General features: G+C 36.1%; 1 protein-coding gene across 1 annotated transcript in view; it reads right to left on the bottom strand.

Annotated features, from left to right (window-relative positions):
- Positions 1–866: 866 nt before the first annotated feature.
- PCDH9 (protocadherin 9) overlaps positions 867–24,859 on the bottom strand; it is a 931,358-nt gene continuing 907,365 nt past the window's right edge. Inside the window, exon 5 of the mRNA XM_021697858.1 lies at positions 867–1,246. Coding sequence (XP_021553533.1) covers positions 873–1,246 — 374 coding nt within the window. The 3' untranslated portion in view covers positions 867–872. The remainder of the gene's footprint in view (positions 1,247–24,859) is intronic.

Genomic DNA, 24,859 nt, shown 5'->3' with positions numbered 1-24,859 from the left:
TGTTTTTATATAAAGTTTTCGTTTCATCTTTATTTTTTTACAGAATCCTAGCATCGTAAGCTGTCACAAAAGAAGCAAGATTCCAGAACCTTTTTTTTTAAACACAAGTGTTTGAGATCCTTTGAACAATGTGTGTCAAGAGAGACTAGTAACGCAGAAACACCTCACTAAGAGAAACAACAAAAATAACGACAAAGAGGCAAATTAAGAAGAAGGAAAGAAGCAACCATAAAACACAGAGTTATGCTACAACATTTTTTTAGGTGAACGTTGTAAGTACACGAAAGTTGTTAATAATAACTTGCTTCTATTTACAAATACTTTAACACTGATTGACTTACAAGTATCCACTAACGTTGTTAACAGCACGATAGGTTTAATGCTTATCTTTTTAAGTTTCGCTTGAAGGATAATGTCAAGTATAGCAGTCCCAGCACAGATCAATGACAAAAAGGGCACAAGTTTCTAACTGGATATGTTTGTCAGTCACTCTAATCCATGGAACTTTCTTACTCTCCAAATGCATATTCTATTATTCATAGCAGCAGTCCAGGGTCAAAAGTAAAATTCAATTAAAAAACAAAAAACAAAAAACAAAAAGGATATTTGCACAATGGAGTGATCTCCGGAGAGTTTAATCAATTCTAGAAAACAAGATCACATGGCTAGTAGAACTATCTTCTCTTTTATATTGTAAAATATTGTATCCTCCATGGTGCTAACACAAAGTTATGGATATCCCTGCTATAAAGGGGCATAGTTATAGAGATCTATTGAATACATAAAGCTCTGACACGCACGGTATTAGCATGTCTATTTAGATTAAAGTTATTAGGTCCCATATAGCCTTTTTTTTTTTTTTTTTTTTTTTTTTAGAGTTGGTGCTCCTTCGGACTCTCAATAGTACCTCCTGCTTGCTTATAAGACTTCAGATTTGCCAGAGGAATGTCTGTCATGTGGCTGCCATTGTTGAAATGGCCTTCATTGGAGCCATACTGCTTACGGTCATTGAACTGGTTCCTGTTGCTATCTTCTTTCCAGGCTCTGGTAAGGGTGTGCCCATTCACAAGCTTGTCCTTCTTGAGCCATTCTTTCTGGGGTGCAAAGGTTGAGAGAGGAGATTTAGGGTGTTGATATGGACCCAAGCCAGGAGGCATCCAGCAATTATCAGAGTGACCCAAAACCAAACACTCTTGAGTGCACATCTCTGTAGCTTCAGCTAATCCTCGGGGACCCAAAGGCCCATCTACAGAGGGCAAGAGACAGAGAGAATAAGAAAAGAAAGTGGTTAGAATTTTAATGTAAAATTGTCTCCTTAGAGAAAAAGTGCATCGGTGATCTCATTTTCTCATGAAAAGTGTAAGTTAAGCAATTCAAAGAATTCAAATTCTTTCAAGAATAACAGAAAGAATCAAATTCCTTGTTGTGGAAGTAAGAATTATCTCTTTCTTTAGGCCTTCATTTACACCTAGAAACAGACATGAGTAAACAGATATATCATTTCTGATCAACTCTTTCTATAGCATATGTATTGTTACTGATTTATCTTCTAATCCTCAACAAAAAGCTCTTATTTATGAGAAATCATGAAAAACAGAAAAATTGTATGTGTGATGTTGAAAAATGTGTAAATGTACAACTCCATAAAAACAAAACGCAAAACTAGTACTTGAAATATAATATTAAAAATAAGTACTCTAAATGGTTACATAAAATGTCATTTTTCCATATAAACACATGTTAATTTTATATGAAATCACATGAAAATAATTGCACAACATTTTAAAAAATCAAAAATAACTTAAAGAATATTTTGATTAATGTGTATATTACTAAAGGAACACCTGGTCTGCTGAAAACATTCTGAAATCCAAGTAAATAAAAAGTCATTTGCATCCAAAGACAGCATTTGGTTCCTTCCAAGCGTAAACCATTTTCTATAATTCTATGTGTATTAAATAACCCAGATTTCACTAGAGTGGAAGTCTTAGCTAAGTTGCAAATTGGATCACATGAAGTCTAATATTCAGGGGGGAAAAAGTCATCGTAGATATTTATCTACTAGTTTGTGTTTTTTTGTTTGTTTTTACTAGCAGGAAATCTAGAACATATATGTTAACCAAGATTTCAAAAGTAAATGCTTTTCTGATTAGATAAAGGGAAATTAACCTTCTATTGAAAAACAACAGCCAAATGATTTAGGAAAAATTTGTTTTGTTTCGTTCTTTTCCCCTTGATTAAACAGTCAAGTGATAAGTGATAGGCTGGAAATTAGGAATTGATTTTACGAATGAGGTTACGTGGATAGGCAAGAATGGCTGAGGTATAAAGCATTTTCAAAATAGAGAGTCATCAGAATAAAAACGTAGAAGAAAACGAAAACATCTGTATGTTTGCCACAACGTCGATTAAAACACTAAACAACTGGAATGTGTATCTTTGCTAAAACCCAAGTTAGCACTACTCACATTTTTAAGTGCCCAATAATTGTGTTTTTTTAATATTAACATCTGTCTGTCTTATTAATATTCCAGTTATTCCTTGCATATAAAAACGCCTGCCAAAATAGGTAAAAGTTGATGGCCAAAAGCTGAGACCCCAAAACACAAGCAACATTGCAACAGACACCAGTTGTGAAAACAATGCAGCTAAAATTTACTGTTCCCTACAAACTCAAATTTTAGTCATTTTTAAAAATCTAAAATCTTCTCTTTAGAAAAACTTTAAAATTCCTTCTCATCTGACCTGTATTCCCATCCCCTCAGAAACGAACAGTTTTATTTTGTTTAAACACATGTTTGTTACTTAGAACTATTTCTCTAACAAACCTCCAGTGATTACTAACTTCCTAGTATATTTAACTTAAACTTCTCTATGAGCCTTTCTTTGCCCTCCGAATTCTGCCCATGCTTCAAAAGTTCTAACTAATTTCTCCCTTTTAGGTTCTTGGTGGTGTGCTCGATGACTCTGTATCCACAAAGCTAACGCATTTTGCTTCAACCAATCCATGCTCCTTACATTGAGATCACAGGTTTAGAAGATGCTTTTGCCTCTTCTGCTTTCATTTAATTACTTATTCTTTCAAGGTCAGCTTGCTTCCCAAGTACCACGGCTAACTTCCATAACTACACCAATTCATAGCTCGTATGCACCTTTAAGATTTCCACAGATCCACATTTCCATTTCCATTTCCATTTCCACAGATCCGCATTTCCGTTCCATTGCCACATTAAATTAAGAATATTATCCAGAGACTGAGAAAGTGTGAGTGTGTGAGTATATGTGGACCCTTAGTCTTCAGCAATGAGTGACACATTTTAACAAATAGTGTATATATATATTTTTCAGAACAGGTAACATTTATTTATTCCATAAATATTAAATATTTACTGAGCATGTACTATATGCTTACTGATGAATGACAAATTTCCTAACTGAGCTCCCTCAACTCTTGCCTTAATGATACTTTCATCTTTTGGCGGGGGGGGGGGAGTTCTGTACATTCATGAGGATCGTTTTATTTTTGTTTCATCCCAACTAGATTTAAAATCCATTAATGGAAAAAAAATGACTTCTCAAGTCTTCTGATCTCTCATAGTGCTAAGCAATAGTGATGATCTATGAACAATGTTAATTGTTAATTAAAATTTTATGAGGTTGAAAATGTTCTGAGAAATAATTAAAAATATCCTCTGCTTAAAGGCAGACCTTAATTATAATAGAAGATGCTGCTTTCAGAAACATCACACCAAACATTTCCTCAACAACACATCTCTTTGCCTAGCAATACTTTGTGACAGATAATAAATGAATTATTTAACTTCTCTGTTAAATATATTCACTCCTTTCAAGACATAAATGGAGATAAGGTAATCACCGATTGATGTGTAACCTAGCTTGAGGCCTAGGCTGCAACCTTTTGTTTTTACCTTTCTAGGACCATTAAGTTTTTGTTGTTGTTGTTGATACCTCCAAAGGAAAACAAATAATCAGCTACCACAGAAATATCAATAGAATCAGGTTTTTATTGAGTACATAAAAAGGGGAGAAAATGCAAGATTATTTAAAATAGCTTTATGGAACATTCACTGCCCTCTCATTAAATTAAGAATATTATCCAGAGATTGAGAAAGTGTGAGTGTGTGAGTATATGTGGACCCTTAGTCTTCAGCAATGAGTGACACATTTTAACAAATAGTGTATATATATTTTTTTCAGAACTGGTAACATTTATTTATTCCATAAATATTAAATATTTACTGAGCATGTACTATATGCTGACACTGTGACAGGCACCAAGAATACAGCAGTGAACAAAATCAATGTCAACGCTGTCCTCATAGAGTTTTCAGGTTATCTTGGGAAACAATTATTTTAAAAGCAGTGAACAAAGAAGGAAGAAAAAGGTGTCCTTTGGAATGAATAGGTGTCATTACCAGTTAACTGATTTAGGAATGCTTGTCTCTTTACAAGGTAAAAGAGGGACTTTGTTCCCTGTTATGTCATTTCTACCTTTTTCTGAAAGTTCCTCTTACAGATAATTGACAATTGACGACATTCACAGTCAATATGTATGTGTACTATACAAAATCTTTGACTCGTAAAAAAATGAGTTTCTTTCCATTAAGTAATATTAATCGCTCTTTGAGAATTGTACTTATGATTTATTCTTAAAAATAAATTTGAAGGCTTTTGATAAAATGTGCAAGTAAATGTAGAGACATTTTGTAGATTCTTAGGTAAGTCTTTCAGGTACCTGATTGCTGTATAAGATTTAAGGATCCACCACAAGGTGGAACACCACACTGGGATGAAAGTGTTTGTTACTTAACAGCCCTGAAGGAGAAAAGTCCACCCCACAGAGGACTGCAACAAGGAATAAGCTAAAAAGAAACTGGGGTTGCAGGGGGCAGTTTATGCTTGGCAAATGGGGTGGGGGGTGAGTTGGTTTCCTGGTCTCTCCGTGGATTGACTAATTTGAATAATTTCTGAAATTCTAGGGCAGAGGGGGTGTTCCAAGTTACCTGGTACCTGACAAGTTTCCTCAACAACACCTCTCTTTGGCTAGCAATACTTTGTGACAGATAATAAATGAATTATTTAACTTCTCAATTAGGGGCAATTAGGGAGGGTACATAATGACCTAGGAGTGTGGGAGCTCTAGAAGGGAAGTAGTGTGTGGTTTGGCCTTATTCAAGAAAGGGAACTCTAGTCAGGGCCTCAGAACTAAGACTGCATTAAAGGAAAAAACAAAAAAAAAAACAAAAAAAAACTATATTAAACTATATTACACCGGTTTCCTTATATGCTTGAGCTACACTGTGGGAAAATACACTTTGCTTTATGCTTTGGTAAGTTTTTATTTTGGAACATGACATTGAATAGGGAAATTTTTTCTTTTTTTTTTCTTTTTGGGAAATAACAATGCTTCCAAGTTGTCAGGAATTGATAAGAAGGAAAAAAAAAAAAACACTTCTTAGGGGCGCCTGGGTGGCTCAGTTGGTTAAGCGACTGCCTTCGGCTCAGGTCATGGTCCTGGAGTCCCTGGATGGAGTCTCGCATCGGGCTTCCTGCTTAGCAGGGAGTCTGCTTCTTCCTCTGACCCTCTTCCCTCTTGTGCTCTCATTCTTTCTCAAATAAATAAATAAAATCTTAAAAAAAAAATAAAAATTAAAAAAATAAATAAATAAAAATTAAAAAAAAACACTTTTTAGGGCGCCTGGGTGGCTCAGTTGGTTAAGCGACTGCCTTCGGCTCAGGTCATGATCCTGGAATCCCGGGATCGAGTCCCACATCAGGCTCCCTGCTCGGCAGGGAGTCTGCTTCTCCCTCTGACCCTCTTCCCTCTCGTGCTCTCTGTCTCTCATTCTCTCTCTCTCAAATAAATAAATAAAATCTTTAAAAAATAAAAATAAAAAAATAAAAAAAAACACTTTTTAAATTAAAAAGTCCTGATAGTCCCTGCTCTAATCAGAAGCATGCTAAACATGGAAGTTTCCAATTCATTTCTTTTAGTTTTAGAAACAATGACTGAATTGTTTTATACTTTTTGAAAGGAGAAAAACATTCTTTCTAAAGCACTGATACTGAACATTGTCACTTTCTAAAATATATTTAAAAATAATCTTTATCCATCAAATAGAGGGCACTTAAAATATCAGGAAAGTTTTGCTAATATTGTAAAGAGTATATGCACTAAAATATTGCTCTTTACCTTTGACCATGATTATTTTTAATGTTATCACTATAAGTAATTACTTTAATTGATGATTAATTATAGTTATTTTCCACTCATAAGTTCCCTCAAAAAGTGTTTACTGAATATCTATCATGTATCACATGTATCAGATCCCGTGCTGGATTCTTAATAAATGCCTTAAGATTTTACATTGGTGTATGTGTGCGCATCCACATGCGTTTTCCCTGTTCCTCCAATTTTTTATTTACTTTCTTGTTCTACTTGTGCTACATCATACAGTATCTATTTAGAACCCAGGTCAGGATTCCAAACTTCTCAATACTTTCTACAATTCCGGCATTATGCAATTTGTTTCCTTTCTCCTCAAAATAATTAAAATCCACCATCATGATTTTTCTAAAACTGAAGCTTTTATTGACTTTTTTTAAAACCTAAATTCTTTGTTCCCTTTCAAAATCTGCAATCTATGGGTTTGGTTATCGTTCCAGGTTTTTGAATGTATAAAGACACAGGGCTGATGAAACCATACAAGCCATCTGTCTCTGCATTTAAATGTTGAAAGCAAATACAAAAGCACATAACCGAAAGCTTGAAAGTTGTCTCAGTTAATATTTATATCAGGTGTCAGTGTATTTCTCTCTCCACCTTTGCACAGCTCACCTTCTCACTCAAAACCCAACAAAATACTTTTTCTATGGGTAGGCATCAACAGCTGTCAGAGAGCTGCTTGAACTGCTGACTTTGAGAGATCTGAGCTTAAAATGTGAAACTATCCAAGTTAATGGATCTCCAGCTATACCTAAATGGTAGGATAGTTGAATGGGTCTTGATCTCATTTATTATACCCAGAAGCAGAACTGTTACTTCATTGATTAACTCACTGCTGTAATTAACACAGTACCTTCTGGCCTGTCCATGTACTTTTCAACCTGATGACGTGAAACCTTTTAATTCCAAAACTTGAAACTGATATTAAAAAAAAAAAATCATGACACCTTTCATATTTCTGGTTAGGTTTCATACTATATGAAGATTTGGTCTTTTATGTGAATGAATTTTCTTTAGAATTTTTACTGTTGGGTAAAATAAGATTAAACAGACTGCCAGAATTGAATTGCAAAAGAGGTAAGTCATTTTTTTTATCATCTGGGATCAAACTCATCCCATCTCACTCAATTTTTCCTTTTGTTCAATTTTTATCATAGAAAAATACCTCTTCCATGCAGAACACATCTGATTCTCATGTTATAATGGCCTTTTTGTGATAAGAACATATATCACTATTTTTATGCAAAACATTTGTTCTTAAGTTCCAATTTTGCTGATTTCCCCAAGATTTTACAGAAGCAAGAATGGAGTATGCAGAGTCGTGCATCACTGAACACCTTATAGTGAAGGATGCGTCCACAGATTTGGATTTGCTGACGCAGTTTCCCAGATCTCTAGGCACAACGATGAAATTTCTTCACTTGTTCTAAAGAAATTTCCATTTTATGTAGGCTTTTATCCTATAATGTTGTTTTGCACTTGCTGTTATTAAAATACTGAGAAAAATCTTACTCTTCATACTTATTTCTTGCCTAAATCAATTTGCCTATAATAATATTTCAGGGAAACAAATATTTTCACTCAGTACATTCGAAGTTAATTTTAGCATCTCTAAGAAACCAATCCAAAAATATTAGTATTTTTCCTAGCTCATTTTCACCATCATTTTTAGCTTATTTCTATTCTTTATCTTTTTCCTTTTTTTCATAACTTTCTTTTTTTTTCTTTTTTTTTTTTTTTTTTTTTTGAGGCAAACAGCTTAACAATTCCCTATCATTGTTGTGGATTACTTTGAATGGAAAGCTAAAGATAAATGCTTATGCAAATATGGAGGGCTCTGAAAAAAAATGTGTGATAAATTCATTTGCTAGGCACCCCTCCTATCTACTCTTCCATCATCACTTACTATATTTATTGAACAGTTGCTGTTAAAAAATCAAATCAGTTAATTTGTTTCCAATCTAAATACGGCAAAAATTAATTTCAAATATGAGAGTTGGCATGAAAAACAGAGGAAGTTGTTGAGCATTGCCCACATCCCCTTTTGATACATCGTTCTACTTCAGATCACATTACATGATGCCAAATCAAAATTTTTAAATCAATGTCACATGGGAATAAATATCAGCTATTACTCTGCTCTTACACAGAAAAACAGTCAAAAGGCATAATAAATTCCATTGCCATGAACTGAGATTGGTATATGAAGTAGTACAGCACAGTTATGTTGGTGGTCTAAATCCCAAAATAGATCTGGCAAATTTGAGTATACTTAGGGGAAAAATATTCTTCATTCATTCATTCAACAGGTTTTGTTTGATCTCATGTTAGTTTCAAGAGATTGCTACATAGAACATCTAAAATCAGAACCAGTCTAGAAATCTCAGGTCACATGATCATCATCCATAGCTACAGCAAACAGAAACACATTTGAACCACAATAAAACAATGGATTAATATGGACTTTGTGAAAGTAATTTTAGATTCCTAAGAGATTTTAGCTCCCAGTTTCTCATCTCTAAATTGAGAGTAAGAGACTAGATTTTGATGAATGACCTTTACCGTTTTCTTATTCCCTTATCAAATACCATTGTGGTTTACCATAGATAATCAAACTTTTCAGTGTCATATTCATTTTAGTATTGAGAAGCCCCATACAGAGCAAAGAAATTATAAATCAATTTTTCCTATAGACTACTGTATTATTTAGGTCACATTTAGGTTTTCGAATGTAAAACTATATTTAGAACAAGTATTTAGATTTCTAAATCTAAGTAAAAAACCTAATGATTTCAGCAGAGTTTTAGCTTATAGCTTGGATTTAAACCCTACATTGTGAATGCACCTACAGTCACCTTGAGAAGCAAATGCAAAAATCCACACCAGCAGGATTTGAGGAAACCTTTGGTTAACAAGTAAACAAGGATTAAATGTTTTACACATTCCTCATACAGATTTTTTTCCTTGGTCACAGATGAAAAGTCAACATTTGCAGATGGAGACAGTCCAAATACAATAACACATGGCCAGCCCAAGCAGCAGATTCTCTGAGGGAGAGGATATTGCTATTTGGACAGACTTTATAGCTCACAAAGAATGGAGAGCACTTCATTATAAATCTTTAGCTTTCTTCTGCATGGCATAAATATCAGCTGCTTTTTTCTCACCTGCAAAAGCTAACTGCTGCAAAGGAAATTATCTTTGATAATTGTTTTTTATTAGCCATTATTAGTCTTTGATGTTGTGATCAATTGAATGGGAAAGGTCTAAGGTTATTGATTCTTTAAATTAATTACCAAATTTTGACCAAATTGCATGATTTGAAACACCTTATTTATATTATTGCAGATCACATTTATCTTCTTATATAGTTTACCATTTCTTTTGATTACATTTGGTATCTTTCATTTTAGGTATTCATTCACACATTGATATTTAATAGAATTATTCTGAAATATTCTCCACTACTTGCAATTTGCGTTGTTTCTCAAAAAAAAAAAGTAGTAAATCTTATTTGATGTGCAACACATTTTAAGGAGCCAATCGAAGGTGTTAAGAAATGAAGTAAATTTTTACAGATTAATTTTAGGCTGAGATCCAAATTAAAAATGAAGAAGCAAACAATGTAATCTTTTGCCTCCTTAAAAAATTCTCAGTTGCTTATTTTAGGTAAGTTTTAACTAGGCCAGTAGTACAAAATATTGTGAAGTAATCTGTCTTTACACAATCTCCACTGGTTCCCATATTTCAGAATGGGGATGAGAAATAAAAACTGGTCAACTTAACTTTCACTTGCACAGTGCGCTCTTATGATCTTCACCTGGGACGTTTATAACTGCAGCCTTGTTCCTCCCCTAGTCTGAGCTAGAGATTCTCAGGGTCTTCAGAGGGCATAGAGACTTGTCCCAATTTATTTTAAGCATTGAGAAATTTGGAGGAAATTCTTTGCTAAGTTATTAAGAAATTAAAGACTTTATATATTTTAAAAGATGTCTGAAAGATTATTTTTAAATGGAGTAAAACATCAATTCTGTGGTGTATGTGATCTGTGGGGGTGGGTGTGTATGTGTGTTTATACCTGGATTATCTTTCCATAATTTTGAAATAACGTAGCATTGATCAGCGCTTCTCAAATGCTTATGTGCATATGAACCACGTGGGGAAATCAGTCAAATGACAATTCTTATTCAGTAAATCAGGGGTCCTCAGTTCCCTCATTGCTAACAATCTCACAGATGCTGTTGCTGCTCGTGTTCAAGGATCTCACTTCAAGATGCAAGGACATTGAGGATTTATCTACTTCCATTCTGTCCTGTCCCCGTGGTCCAAACAACTAAAGCTCTCAAACTTTTACATGTATCAGAGTTAGCTGGAGGGCTTTTTAATGAATATATTGCTTGACCCCATCAGGAATGCTGATTCTGTAGGCTTGGGGTGAAATCCCCAAATTTTCAATTTTAACAAGTTCCCTGGTGCTGTCACATTTTCCTGATTTCTCCAGTCCATCACTAGTCTGTTTCCTTTTCCAGACCTCTAAATGTTGGATTGCTCAGTGCTCTTTACCTTGACTCCCTCCAGGTGAGCTCACATAATTGTGTGGCCTCACATGTCATATATGTAGTGGTGATTCCCCAATTTATATTTCCAGCCCCATATTGTTCTCCTGGGCCACATTAGTATTATCTGACTACCGGCTCTTTAACATCATTTGAATTTCTTAATTGGCCGTTCCAAGTAACATAATTCTTGCTATTTTTCCTTTCTCCAAACCTGTTACTCTCTCTGCCATTTACCCTTCTTATATATGGCACACTGCTTGCTCAATTCAGATGGAAAAAAAAAAAAAAAAAAAACAAGAAAGGAATAAACCTTGGCACCTGTTAGGCAGAAATCTAAAATGCCTCTCCCCTCAATATTCTCTAACCTATCCCTGGGACCATGAATACAGTAAGATATCACACAAGTGATTGTGTTACATTATACGGCTACTATGGACTGAAGGTTTCTGTCCCCCAAATTCATATGATGAAGCCCCAACACCCAATGTGGTGGTATTTGGGGGTGGACCTTTGGGATTAGATGAGGTTTAAATGAGGCATGACAGAGGAAAACTCAACAATGGGATTAGTGCCCTTATAAAGAAGAGACAAAAAAGCTAGCTCACTCAATTGCAATTCCCCTCTCCCTCTCCTCTACCTTCTCCTTCCCTCCCCTTCCCCCTCCCCCCTCCTCAGCCCAGTGAGGATATAGCAACAAGGGGGCTGTCTGTAAACCAGGAAGAGGGATCTCACCACACACCAATTTTGCCTGCACCTTGATCTTGGACCTCCCAGCCTCCAGAAATGTGAGAAATGAATGTTTATTGTTTATGCCACTCAGACTACAGCACTGTTATAGCAACCCAAGCTAAGACAATGGCAAAAGGGACACTGCAGACATAATAAAATCATTTATCAACTAATAAAGTTGACTTTTAATTAAATAAAAGAGAGATTATCTGGTAGGTCTAATACCATCCCTTGAAAAGCAGGGAGTTTTTTCTAGCAAGAGGCAGAAGGGAGCTCATATTCAATATGCCCCTGGTGGCTTTCAAAATAGAAAGGAACACACAGAAAGGCTCTGAGAGCAACCTCTAATGGCAGAAACCAACTCCAGCTTAGCAGCCAGCAGGACAACAAGGATCTTCGTCCCACAACCATAAGGAACAGGGTTCTGCTAATAATCAAAGTTAGCTGAAAAATGATCTTCCTCAAAGCCTCCAGAGAGGAGTTCAGTCCAGTTGATACCTTGATTTCAGTCTTGTGAGCCCCTAGGCATGTTGAGCCCACTTGGATTCATGAGATAACAAATGGATAGAAGCTGAGAGAATATATCTGTCATGCTATAACCAGCTAAACTGTAGTAATTTGTGACTCAGCAATAGAAAACTAATATGACATCTGTCATTTACTCAAGATACAGTCAAATTTCTTCAGTCTACCTACTTCTCTGAAAACCCACCAGCTCAAGCCACTATTACTTCCTAACAGGACTCCTCCTTGCACTTTTTTTTAAGCTCAATCCCCAACATGGGGCTTGAACTCTTAACCCCAAGATCAAGAGTTTCATGCTCTACTGACTGAGCCTTCTTACACTCTTTTGACATTCCAATCTTTAACTAGAGGCATCTACCTATTTCAATCAATTGATAGAGACATAGTTGACCCTTGAACAACATGGAGGTTAGGAGCACTGATCCCCATGCAGTTGAAAATATGTACATAAATTTTGATTCCCCCCAAATTTAACTACTAATAGCCCACTGTTGACCACAAGTCTTACTGATAACATGATGAACACATATTTTGTATGCTGTAGGTATTATACACTGTGTTCTTACAATAAAGTAAGCTAGAGAAAAGAAAATGTTATTAAGAAAATCATAAAGAAGAGAAGATACATTTGTAGTACTGTACTGTATTTATCAAAAAAAAAAAAAAAATCATGTCTAAGTGGACCCATGCAGTTCAAACCTGTGTTGTTCAAGGGTCAAATGGCGTTATAAGCATATAACTAATGTACTTATATTAGTTTCCTATTGCTGCGGTAACAACTTACCACAAACTTAGTGGCTTAAAACAACATAAATTTATTCTCTTACAGTTCTGGATATCAAAAGTCTGAAATCAATTTCATTAAACTAAAGTCAGCATGTCAACCACACTGCTTCCTTCTGGAAACTCTGTGGGGAGAATCCATCCCCTTTCCTTCTTTCTGCTTCTAGAGGCCATCCACGTTCCTTGACTTCTGGGTCCTTCCTCCATTTTAAAAGCATGTCTCTTCAATCTCCACTTCTTTTACCACATCAGCCCCTCAAACTCCTCTTGAATCCTCCTTATAAAGACCATTGTGATTACATAATGCCTAGGTGGATAATCCAGGATAATCTCCCCATCTCTAAATCTGAAATTTAACCCCACAACTGCAAAGTCACTTTTGCCATGGAAGATAACATTGTCATGTGTTCTGGGGACTAGGTTATGAATATATATGAATATACTCAGCCTAACACAATATTTAAAGCAGAGTGCCTCACTCCTTTGCCTCCCATCACATCAGAGTAAAAGACATGCTCCTTTGCATGGTCCAAAAAGTCTCACATGACCTGGCTCCTGCCCAACTCTCTGAACTCGTATCTCTCACGTGTTCTCCTCAACCCCACCTTATTCTGCTCCCTTTCTTGCTGTACCTCCAATACACCAAGATTCATGAGGTCTCAGGGCCTCTGGATTTGCTATTATTTCTGTATGGACTGTCTTTTCATTGGCCTTAAAGAAAATCACTCACTGCATTTAGATGTTTCTTCAGATTCAATCATACAGGCATTTCCTGAGCACTTTATAAAAACAAAATATCCTCTACCCACTCTATTTCCTTACCTAGCTGAATTTTTCTTGATAGCACTCATTGCCACCTGCCACAATTTATTTATCTGTTAATGATCTAGCTCTCACAGTAGAATGTAAGCATCACGAAGCCAGGTAATTTGCTTTTTGATAACTGCATGTATTACCATGGCCTGGGACATTGTAGATAATTACTGGGTATGTTTCGAAACAAAGGAATAAATGGTTTGTTCTGAGCCCTCAGATCAGCGAGCTAACATAAAAACTGTACATAAAACATTATGTGACAAGTAATTTACACTGAGAAAATAGTAATCAAATAGTTTTTACCTGTACATAAGAAACATTGTTAAGAGTTCATAGCATAAAACTTCACTAAGATAATACTTGGAATGTCTAGGTGGTATTAATAAATGCAAAATAGCTGCATTCAAAAGCACTAATGCACTACCCTACTTCGGTGACAAAGCAAGTGGAATGCCCCAAAGTAAAACATAAGTGGGTTGCTTCCTATGTCCTATCAAACTACTTGATCATGCTAGAAAGTTCATAACTCCTTTAACCATCAGAGCTTTTTAGATGTCCTCAGAAGTCCAGAGTCACAGGATCCATAACAAAATAATTCTTGAAAGCCTGAAGACACCAAAGTAATTATTAGTCATTATTCTAAAGCAGAGCCCTAATGAGATGCAGATAATTGTGTAGGATTTAGCTCTTCGGTACAGTTATGCTCAGGTAAATGGGAAGACATTTAGAAAAAATTAAGTTGATTAGGGAATGTATTGAAAACTTAAATATAGTTTAGACTCTGTAAATATACTAGCTTAAAACCCTAAAGGATGAAATTATTTTTCACGAATTTTAGGGGAAAGGGTGATTTTATTTTATTTTTTTAAAGATTTTATTTACTTGACAGAGAGAGACACAGCGAGAGAGGGAACACAAGCAGGGGGGGGGAGTGGGAGAGGGAGAAGCAGGCTTCCCGCTAAGCAGGGAGCCCTATGCGGGGCTCCATCCCAGGACCCTGGGACCATGACCTGAGCCGAAGGCAGACGCTTAACGACTGAGCCACCCAGGCACCCTGAAAGGTGATTTTAAAAGAAGCCATTATGTCACATTAGATTACATGTAGAATATCATGGTAAAATTCACTGCTTAAATCCAGTTGTACATAAAGAAAACTACTCTAAAAAATGAGAAGTTTAATGTTATATTTTGAAAGAATCTCCTAAGGGAACTGTTGAAAATGGCATTACTTCATTATTGAAAATGGCCTGTATAATAGACTATTGTGGAGAGAAATCTTGCCCTCTCAGGGTGATGCATAGAATTACCCATTCCAATCTAAAATGTATGTTTATCTCTGAATGCACCTTGCAAATCCAGAGAAATTACTTCATTAGTATCAGTCTTCGAAAGATAAATTTCTCTCTTAAAATAATAAGTGTTACATGGGAATTTTATAACATCTATACAAATTCAGCTGAGATTCTCTGCATTATTTTCTGCTCTGCCTATTGCCAATCAGAGACCATAGTTTTCTGATACAAGAAAACATCTCTTTAATATTTTGATGTTATTGGTGGTTGCCCTAACTCCCAACTATTCAACAGACATAATGTGGCCATATTTATCACCAAAATCTCACTGTCATTATGATTTTATGAGATGTAAATCATTATCCTTTTTCTGAAACAGAAAAACTTCATTGCAACATCAATGTACTTCACCATCTAGACAAAAATATTCACAAATTTCTCAAGATTAAGCTTATGCTTACATGCAAAATTTTAGGCAAACTAGCATTATTCTCAGAATAGAGTTTCAGAGTGAAAGTAAGAACACAAAAGAGGGGATAGGGCTGCCATTAATTCTGTATCCAGGAGAAAAAAATCTTGGTAAGCAAAATTTGACCTTCTATTCTGAGGGGCCTTCTTTTTTCTTCCTCTGGGTTATTTCAATAATTTCTTTGGAGGAGTTATGGCTAATCACGTCTGCTTCCTATCTAGGTCTGCTATCCCTTTGCAATTAAATATGTTTTATTATCTTCCAATACGTCTCATCAAAATGACCTGTCTCTTGGGCATAATTGGTGGTTGGCTACTCTGACAAACTCATTAATCTTATAATGTTATTGACTAAAATGTTAAGTGTTATCCTTTGGAACAATATCTACACCTCAGTAAGAGCCACAGAAAGCCTTTTCAACTCATACACATGAAGGCTTGAGGCACGAGGACAGATGAATAGGATTTCGAGATAGAGAAGGCTTTGAGGCATCCTTCAAATCTCAAGGTGAAAGTATGCCTCTCCACAAGCTGGTATACCTAGTGTATCTTTCAATGTCCTGACAGGGAAGAGATGACACTCAAAAGGATTAATGAAAAGAGTTTGATGAACTCTTCATGGAGTGTGGACTGGGGAAAGTGAACTAATAAAAAGTAGGGAGGGAGGCAAGGACCTAGAAAAGTATGAAATTATTACCACTCCCATACCTAAAGGGGTAAGGAACAGGGAGGGTGGAACAGACTTGAAATCTAGAAAGAACTATGGAAGATTTGGAAGAATGTATTCAGGAAACCAGAGAGTGAACAGATAAGATAAATTATAATATAAAAGATAGGAGCAAGTGTGGGAAAGTCTTTGTTTCTGCTTTTTTTTTTTTTTTTTTTTAATGTAAATCACTAGACACAAAGCCAATAAATATCCTTCCAACTGAAATCCAGTCTCAAAGGCCTGACTGGTCCAAACACAGTTTCAAAATCCTTTATGGTCATCCACCACAAATCCAAGTGTGATCAGTTTGGAACAATGCTTCCTATTAACTATACATGGTACGTAGGCCAATTAACAGGATAATAACTCAGAATAAATTTTTAAAAATTCAGAGTAGCCATGTGAGTTGATAAAAAGAGAGCTGGTAAGAATGAATGAAATATACCATTGTCTTCTTAATATTGTAGTAAAAATTCTTGAAATGTTGCACTTCACATACTCACCAAAAACCTCACTCTTTGTATATGTAGATCATAACAAAAATAACTAACCTAGTATATATTCATTGAAAGTAAAACTTATTGTAAATTCATAAGTCATAGTTTCTGTGTCTTTTTGACTTTATGCAGTAAAACATGGTTGAAGCACTTGATTCTTGTTTTGAGTTCTTGAGTTGGCCTCTGTGCCTCAGTCTACCACATCAATAAAATCACAAGACAGCTGGCCCTTGCCAAATATTATCAATACTGCTTAGGATGTCAGTTAGTTTCTCTCTAATAGAAGTAACCTGCACAGTGAACCTTTACTTTTTAATCTAGATGACAGTCAAAGGTCCTGAGATCTGTGAACCTTTGGCAAGATTTATAAAGTTAAGTTGTCGTCTAGAACAATTGGTATGGCTTTGGTTCAAAATCCATCACTAAGAGTATTCTGTATCTGGCTGAAATGCCCCCAAAATGTTCTCCCTGTCAGCATGGAATGTAAATAGAACAACAAAATCATCTTTTGCAGCCATGCTAAAACTAATAAATTACTGGGGCGGAGCAAGATGGCGGAGGAGTAGGAGACCTGGATTTCGTCTCCTCTCAGGAATTCAGCTGGATAGGGATCAAACCATTCTGAACACCTACAAACCCAACAGGAGATCGAAGAAACGAATAGCAACAACTCTCTGAACAGAAAAGCGACCACTTTCTGGAAGCATTTTTATTTTTCATTTTTAGATTCATATTCTATCCCTTCATAGTAGTTACCCGTATTTTTGGCTTATATATATAAGTTGTTCTCTCTTTAAAATTTTGAGATAGTTTCTTCCAACAGATTAAAATATACCCTAAATCTCTAGTATATGGTGTTTTCTATTCCCCTGCCTGATCACATTCTCTCCCTTTTTTTTTTCTTTTTTCTTTTTTTAAATCCTCTTCTTTCTTTTTTCAAACAACTTCTTATCAATTCCTTTTATAAAATCTTTTATAATTTCCATCTTTACAGTCATATTCCATCCCTTCATCATATCAACCCTTATTTTTGTACATATATAAGTTTTTGTTTCTTTAACATTTTGGGAGGCACTTTCTCCTAAAAGACCAAAATACATCCCAAATCTAGTGTGTGGCACTGATCTATATACCAGCCTGATCATATTTGATCACATTCTGTTTTTTGTTGTTGTTGTTTTGTTTTGTTTGTTTTTGTTTTTTATCTTTATCTTTATCTTTTTCTTTTTTTTTTCTTTTTCTTTTTTCTCTCTTTCCCTTTCTTTTCCCACTGTTTCAGGTCTTTTCTGATTTGTTTAGAGTATATTTTCTGGGGACGTTGTTACTCTGCTAGCATTTTGTTCTCTCATTAATCTCTTCTCCTCTGCACAAAATGACAAGACGGAAAAAATCACCTCAACAAAAAGAACAAGAGGTAGTACCGACTGCCAGGGACCTACTCAATACAGACATTAGTACGATGTCAGATCTAGAGTTCAGAATCATCACTTTAAAGATACTAGCTGGGCTTGAAAAAAATATGGAAGTTATTAGAGAAACCCTTTCTGGAGAAGTAAAAGAACTAAAATCCAACCAAGTAGAAATCAAAAAGGCTATTAATGAGGTGCAATCAAAAATGGGGGCACTAACTGCTAGAATAAATGAGGCAGAAGAGAGAATCAGTAATAGAGAAGATGAAATGATGGAAAATAAAGAAGCTGAGAAAAAGAGAGATAAACAACTACTGGATCACGAGGGCAGAATTCGAGAGATAAGCGATACCATAAGACGAAACAACATTAGAATAATTGGGATCCCAGAAAGAGAAGAAAGAGAGAGAGGGGCAGAAGGTATAATGGAGCAAATTATAGTAGAGAACTTCCCTGATTTGGGGAAGGAAACAGGCATGAAAATCCACGAAGCACAGAGAACCCCTCTCAAAATCAATAAAAATAGGTCAACACCCCGACATCTAATAGTAAAACTTACAGTCTCAGAGTCAAAGAGAAAATCCTGAAAGCAGCTCGGGAGAAGAGGTATGTAACCTACAAGGGTAGAAACATTAGATTGGCAACAGACCTATCCACAGAGACCTGGCAGGCCAGAAAGGACTGGCAGGATATATTCAGAGCACTAAATGAGAAAAATATGCAGCCAAGAATACTCTATCCAGCTAGGCTGTCGTTGAAAATTGAAGGAGAGATAAAAAGCTTCCAGGACAAACAAAAACTGAAGGAATTTGCAAACACAAAACCAGCCCTACAGGAAATCTTGAAAGGGGTCCTCTAAGCAAAGAGAGAGCCTGAAAGCAACATAGACCAGAAAGGAACACAGACAATATACGGTAACAGTCACCTTACAGGCAATACAATGGCACTAAATTCCTATCTTTCAATAGTTACCCTGAATGTAAATGGGCTAAATGCCCCAATCAAAAGACACAGGCTGTCAGACTGGATTAAAAAACAAGACCCATCAATATGCTGTCTGCAAGAGACTCATTTTAGAACCAAAGACACCCCTAAATTGAAAGTGAGGGGGTGGAAAACCATTTACCATGCTAATGGACACCAAAAGAAAGCTGGGGTGGCAATCCTTATATCAGACAAATTAGATTTTAAACCAAAGACTGTAATAAGAGATGAGGAAGGACATTATATCCTACTTAAAGGATCTATCCAACAAGAAGATCTAAAAATTGTAAATATCTATGCCCCTAACATGGGAGCAGCCAATTATATAAGCCAATTAATAACAAAAGCAAAGAAACACATCGACAACAATACAATAATAGTGGGGGACTTTAACACCCCCCTCACTGAAATGGACAGATCATCTAAGGAAAAGATCAACAAGGAAATAAAGACTTTAAATGACACACTGGACCAAATGGACTTTACAGACATATTCAGAACATTCCACCCCAAAGCAACAGAATACCCATTCTTCTCTAGTGCCCATGGAACATTCTCCAGAATCGATCACATCCTAGGTCATAAATCAGGTCTCAACCGGTACCAAAAGATTGGGATCATTCCCTGCCTATTTTCAGACCACAATGCTTTGAAACTAGAACTCAATCACAAGAGGAAAGTCGGAAAGAACTCAAATACATGGAGACTAAAGAGCATCCTACTAAAGAATGAATGGGTCAACCAGGAAATTAAAGAAGAATTTTAAAAATACATGGAAACCAATGAAAATGAAAACACAACTATTCAAAATCTTTGGGATGCAGCAAAGCAGTCCTAAGAGGAAAGTATATAGCAATACAAGCCTTTCTCAAAAAACAAGAAAGTTCTCAAATACACAACCTAACCCTACACCTAAAGGAGCTGGAGAAAGAACAGCAAATAAAGCCTAAACCCAGCAGGAGAAGAGAAATAATAAAGATCAGAGCAGAAATCAATGAAATAGATATTAAAAGAACAGTAGAACAGATCAACGAAACTAGGAGCTGGTTCTTTGAAAGAATGAACAAGATTGATAAACCCCTGGGCAGACTTATCAAAAAGAAAAGAGAAATGACCCAAATCAACAAAATCATGAATGAAAGAGGAGAGATCACAACCAACACCAAAGAAATACAAACAATAACAAGAACATATTATGAGCAACTCTAGCCAGCAAATTAGATGACCTGGAAGAAATGGAGGCATTCCTAGAGATGTATCAACTACCAAAACTGAACCAGGATGAAATAGAAAACCTGAACAGACCTATAACCACTAAGGAAATTGAAGCAGTCATCAAAAATCTCCCAAAAAACAAAAGCCCAGGGCCAGATGGCTTCCCAGGGGAATTCTACCAAACATTTCAATAAGAATTAATACCTATTCTTCTGAAACTGTTCCAAAAAATAAAAATGGAAGGAAAACTTCCCAACTCATTTTATGAGGCCAGCATTACCTTGATCCCAAAACCAGACAAAGACCCCATCAAAAAGGAGAATTACAGACCAATATCCCTGATGAACATGAATGCAAAAATTCTCACCAAAATACTAGCCAATAGGATCCAACAGTACATTAAAAGGATTATTCACCACGACCAAGTGGGATTTATCCCTGGGCTGCAAGGTTGGTTCAACATCCACAAATCAATCAATGTGATACAATACATTAACAAAAGAAAGAACAAGAATCATATGATCCTCTCAATAGATGTAGAAAAAGCTTTTGACAAAGTACAGCATCCTTTCTTGATCAAAACTCTTCAGAGTATAGGGATAGAGGGTACATACCTCAATATCATAAAAGCCATCTATGAAAAACCTACAGCGAATATCATTCTCAATGGGGAAAAACTGAGAGCTTTCCCCCTAAGTTCAGGAACGCGGCAGGGATGTCCACTATCACCACTGCTATTCAACATAGTATTGGAAGTCTTAGCCACAGCAATCAGACAACAAAAAGAAATCAAAGGCATCCAAATTGGCAAAGAAGAAGTCAAACTCTCACTCTTTGCAGATGATATGATACTTTATGTGGAAAACCCCAAAGACTCCACCCCAAAACTGCTAGAACTCATACAGGAATTCAGTAAAGTGGCAGGATATAAAATCAATGCACAGAAGTCAGTGGCATTCCTATACACCAACAACAAGACAGAAGAAAGAGAAATTAAGGAGTCGATCCCATTTACAATTGCACCCAAAACCATAAGATACCTAGGCATAAATCTAACCAAAGAGACAAAGGATCTTTACTCAGAAAACTATAAAATACTTGTGAAAGAAATTGAGGAAGACACAAAGAAATGGAAAAACTTTCGTGCTCATGGATTGGAAGAACAAATATTTTGAAGATATCAATGCTACCTAGAGCAATCTACACATTCAATGCAATCCCCATCAAAATACCATCCACTTTTTTCAAAGAAATGGAACAAATAATCCTAAAATTTGTATGGAACAAGAAAAGACCCTGCATAGCCAGAGGAATGTTGAAAAAGAAAAGCAAAGCCGGCGGCATCACAATTCCGGACTTCCAGCTCTATTACAAAGCTGTCATCATCAAGACAGCATGGTACTGGCACAGAAACAGACACATAGATCAATGGAACAGAATAGAGAGCCCAGAAATGGACCCTCAACTCTATGGTCAACTCATCTTTGACAAAGCAGGAAAGAATGTCCAATGGAACAAAGACAGTCTCTTCAACAAATGGTGTTGGGAAAATTGGATAGCCACATGCAGAAGAATGAAACTGGACCATTTCCTTACACCACACACAAAAATAGACTCCAAATGGTTGAAAGACCTCAATGTGAGACAGGAGTCCATCAAAATCCTAAAGGAGAACACAGGCAGCAACCTCTTTGACCTGAGCCGAAGCAACTTCTTCCTAGAAACATCGCCAAAGGCAAGGGAATCAAGGGCAAAAATGAAGTATTGGGACTTCATCAAGATAAAAAGCTTTTGCAAAGCAAAGGAAACAGTCAACAAAACCAAAAGACAACCGACAGAATGGGAGAAGATATTTGCAAATAACATATCAGATAAAGGGCTGGTATCCAAAATCTATAAAGAACTCATCAAACTCAACACCCAAAGAACAAAGAATCCAATCAAGAAATGGGCAGAAGACATGAACAGACATTTTTCCAAAGAAGACATCCAAATGGCCAACAGACACATGAAAAAGTGCTCAACATCGCTCGGCATCAGGGAAATCCAAATCAAAACCTCAATGAGATACCACCTCACACCAGTCAGAATGGCTAAAATTAACAAGTCAGGAAACGACAGATGTTGGCGGGGATGCAGAGAAAGGGGAACCCTTCTACAGTGTTGGTGGGAATGCAAGCTGGTGAAGCGACTCTGGAAAACAGTGTGGAGGTTCCTCAAAAAGTTGAAAATAGAGCTACCATATGATCCAGCAATTGCACTACTGGGTATTTACCCCAAAGATACAAATGTAGGGATCCGAAGGGGTACGTGCACCCCGATGTTTATAGCAGGAATGTCCACAATAGCCAAACTGTGGAAAGAGCCAAGATGTCCATCGACAGATGAAAGGATAAAGAAGAAGTGATATATATATACAATGGAATACTATGCAGCCATCAAAAGGAATGAGATCTTGCCATTTGCAACGACATGGATGGAACTGGAGGGTATTATGTTGAGTGAAATAAGTCAAACAGAGAAAGACATGTATCATATGATCTCACTGATATGAGGAATTCTTAATTGCAGGAAACAAACTGAGGGTTGCTGGAGTGGGGGGTGGGGTGGGAGGGATGGGGTGACTGGGTGATAGACACTGGGGAGGGTATGTGCTCTGGTAAGCGCTGTGAATTGTGCAAGACTGTTGAATCTTAGATCTGTACCTCTGAAACAAATAATGCAATATATGTTAAGAAAAAAAAAAAGAAGAAGAAGGTAGCGGGAGGGGAAGAATGAAGCGGGGGAAATCGGAGGGGTAGACGAACCATGAGAGACGATGGACTCTGAAAAACAAACAGGGTTCTGGAGGGGAGGGGAGTGGGAGGATGGGTTAGCCTGGTGGTGGGTATTGAGGAGGGCACATTCGGCATGGAGCACTGGGTGTTATGCACAAACAATGAATCATGGAACACTTCATCTAAAACTAATGATGTAATGTATGGGGATTAACATAAGAATAAAAAAATAAATAAGAAAAAAAAATCACTAAAAAAAAAAAGCTAATAAATTACTTGGAGATACTACTTGGGGAATCTATCTATCTATCCATCTATTCATCCATAAGCTTGTGATCTTTGAGTTACCAAGTTGACAGTAGCATTAATTTTGTTAATATAACCAGATTATGTAGGTCTTAATTATATTCTCCAAGCCTCATTTTGCTAAGAGATGACACAGATGAGAGAAGATAAAATGGTGTTATTGAATTAAATAGACTGCTTAAGACCACATATAGCTTGAGCATCTTCCCTTTAAGCAATACAACTGAACCAAATTTCTTTCTCTTTCAGAGTTTCTCACTGAATCCAAAGCATTGCTTCTTGGTAATTACTCTTACAGCCACCAAAATGTATCTCCTCCAAGGTGAATACGCTACAAAAACCTTATGCAGAGTTAAAGAAGTATCCTTTGTGTTTCTAAATGCTCATGCCTAATTGGGCTCCTGAAACAAACTATAAATATATACCAATGGTTACAATCTGTCCTTCAAATTCTTTGATATAAAGTTGAAGAAAGCCAAAGTCATGAACCAGGAGACACACCAAAGATCTTTCTCAAATGCAGGGTGTTAATTTGCCATGAGATTTTTTTTTTCCTGTGATAAAATAAGGATTCAAGGACTTTTTAAATATAGGCTTGTTTGCAGAGGATGAGAGGTTGGTATCTAATTAGTTTTACAAAGAGAACTAGAAATGACAACTATAAACCATATTTTCCTTACATAAAGATTCATCTTGAAAGTTGGTATTCAGGTGAATGAGTAGCGATTAAGGTCAAGGTGACAATGAAGACTTATTTGTATTTATATTAATTATTTTTGGTTAATGATCATCACTATTATTTTAGGAGCTAATGCTGTTTGAAAGTGTGTTATTTGGTTGTCTGCCTATCCCAAAACCCTTTGGATCCCTAAGATGGTCAGGTCAATACATGAAATTCAAAGCTGTTTTCATTTGTTTAATTAAAATGGTCATTATAAATGAACAGATTGTGTCTGTAAACATATAGAGCTTAAAAAAAAAAACTTTTTCTAATCACTACATGACAAGATAAACAATCTCTACGAATATTTTCTAAACTCCTATGAGACTTGAAATTACTATTTATTGCTTTCTCCTGGGCCGCTCAGTTTCTTCACTGTATCTCACTGTAGTTCACCTTTTTCTTTCTTGTGATTCTTTGTTTCTTCACTGTCTCAACACCTGGGTCTTTAGTTCCTAGCTACTGTGCCAGGGGACTAGAGCTATTTAGGCCTGTGATGTTACACCAACTATTGCTAAATCTAAATTATTAGTGAGACTGACAAAATGACCAAATTACATTAATAGGACAATTGTGTGATTGTTATTGTTCTTTGCAATTGATGCTAAATTGGTGTCATGATACTTTTGCTGTTTTTCCGAAGGACATACTGGATTTTTTTTTCTTTTAATTTTCTTTCCGTAAGAATACATTCCTGGATCACAGTGTTTGAGTACCTAACAAAATGTACCAAATGAACGGAGAGAAGCCAAGCCATTCCCTTCTCTCTAGTTATCTCAATGACAGATGTATGTTAACCTATGATCATTTTGGCTGAGACAA

This window comes from Neomonachus schauinslandi, chromosome 3 (assembly GCF_002201575.2).
Source record: "Neomonachus schauinslandi chromosome 3, ASM220157v2, whole genome shotgun sequence".
Taxonomy (NCBI): Eukaryota; Metazoa; Chordata; class Mammalia; order Carnivora; family Phocidae; genus Neomonachus; species Neomonachus schauinslandi.
This window is presented reverse-complemented; position numbering and strand designations above follow the sequence as displayed.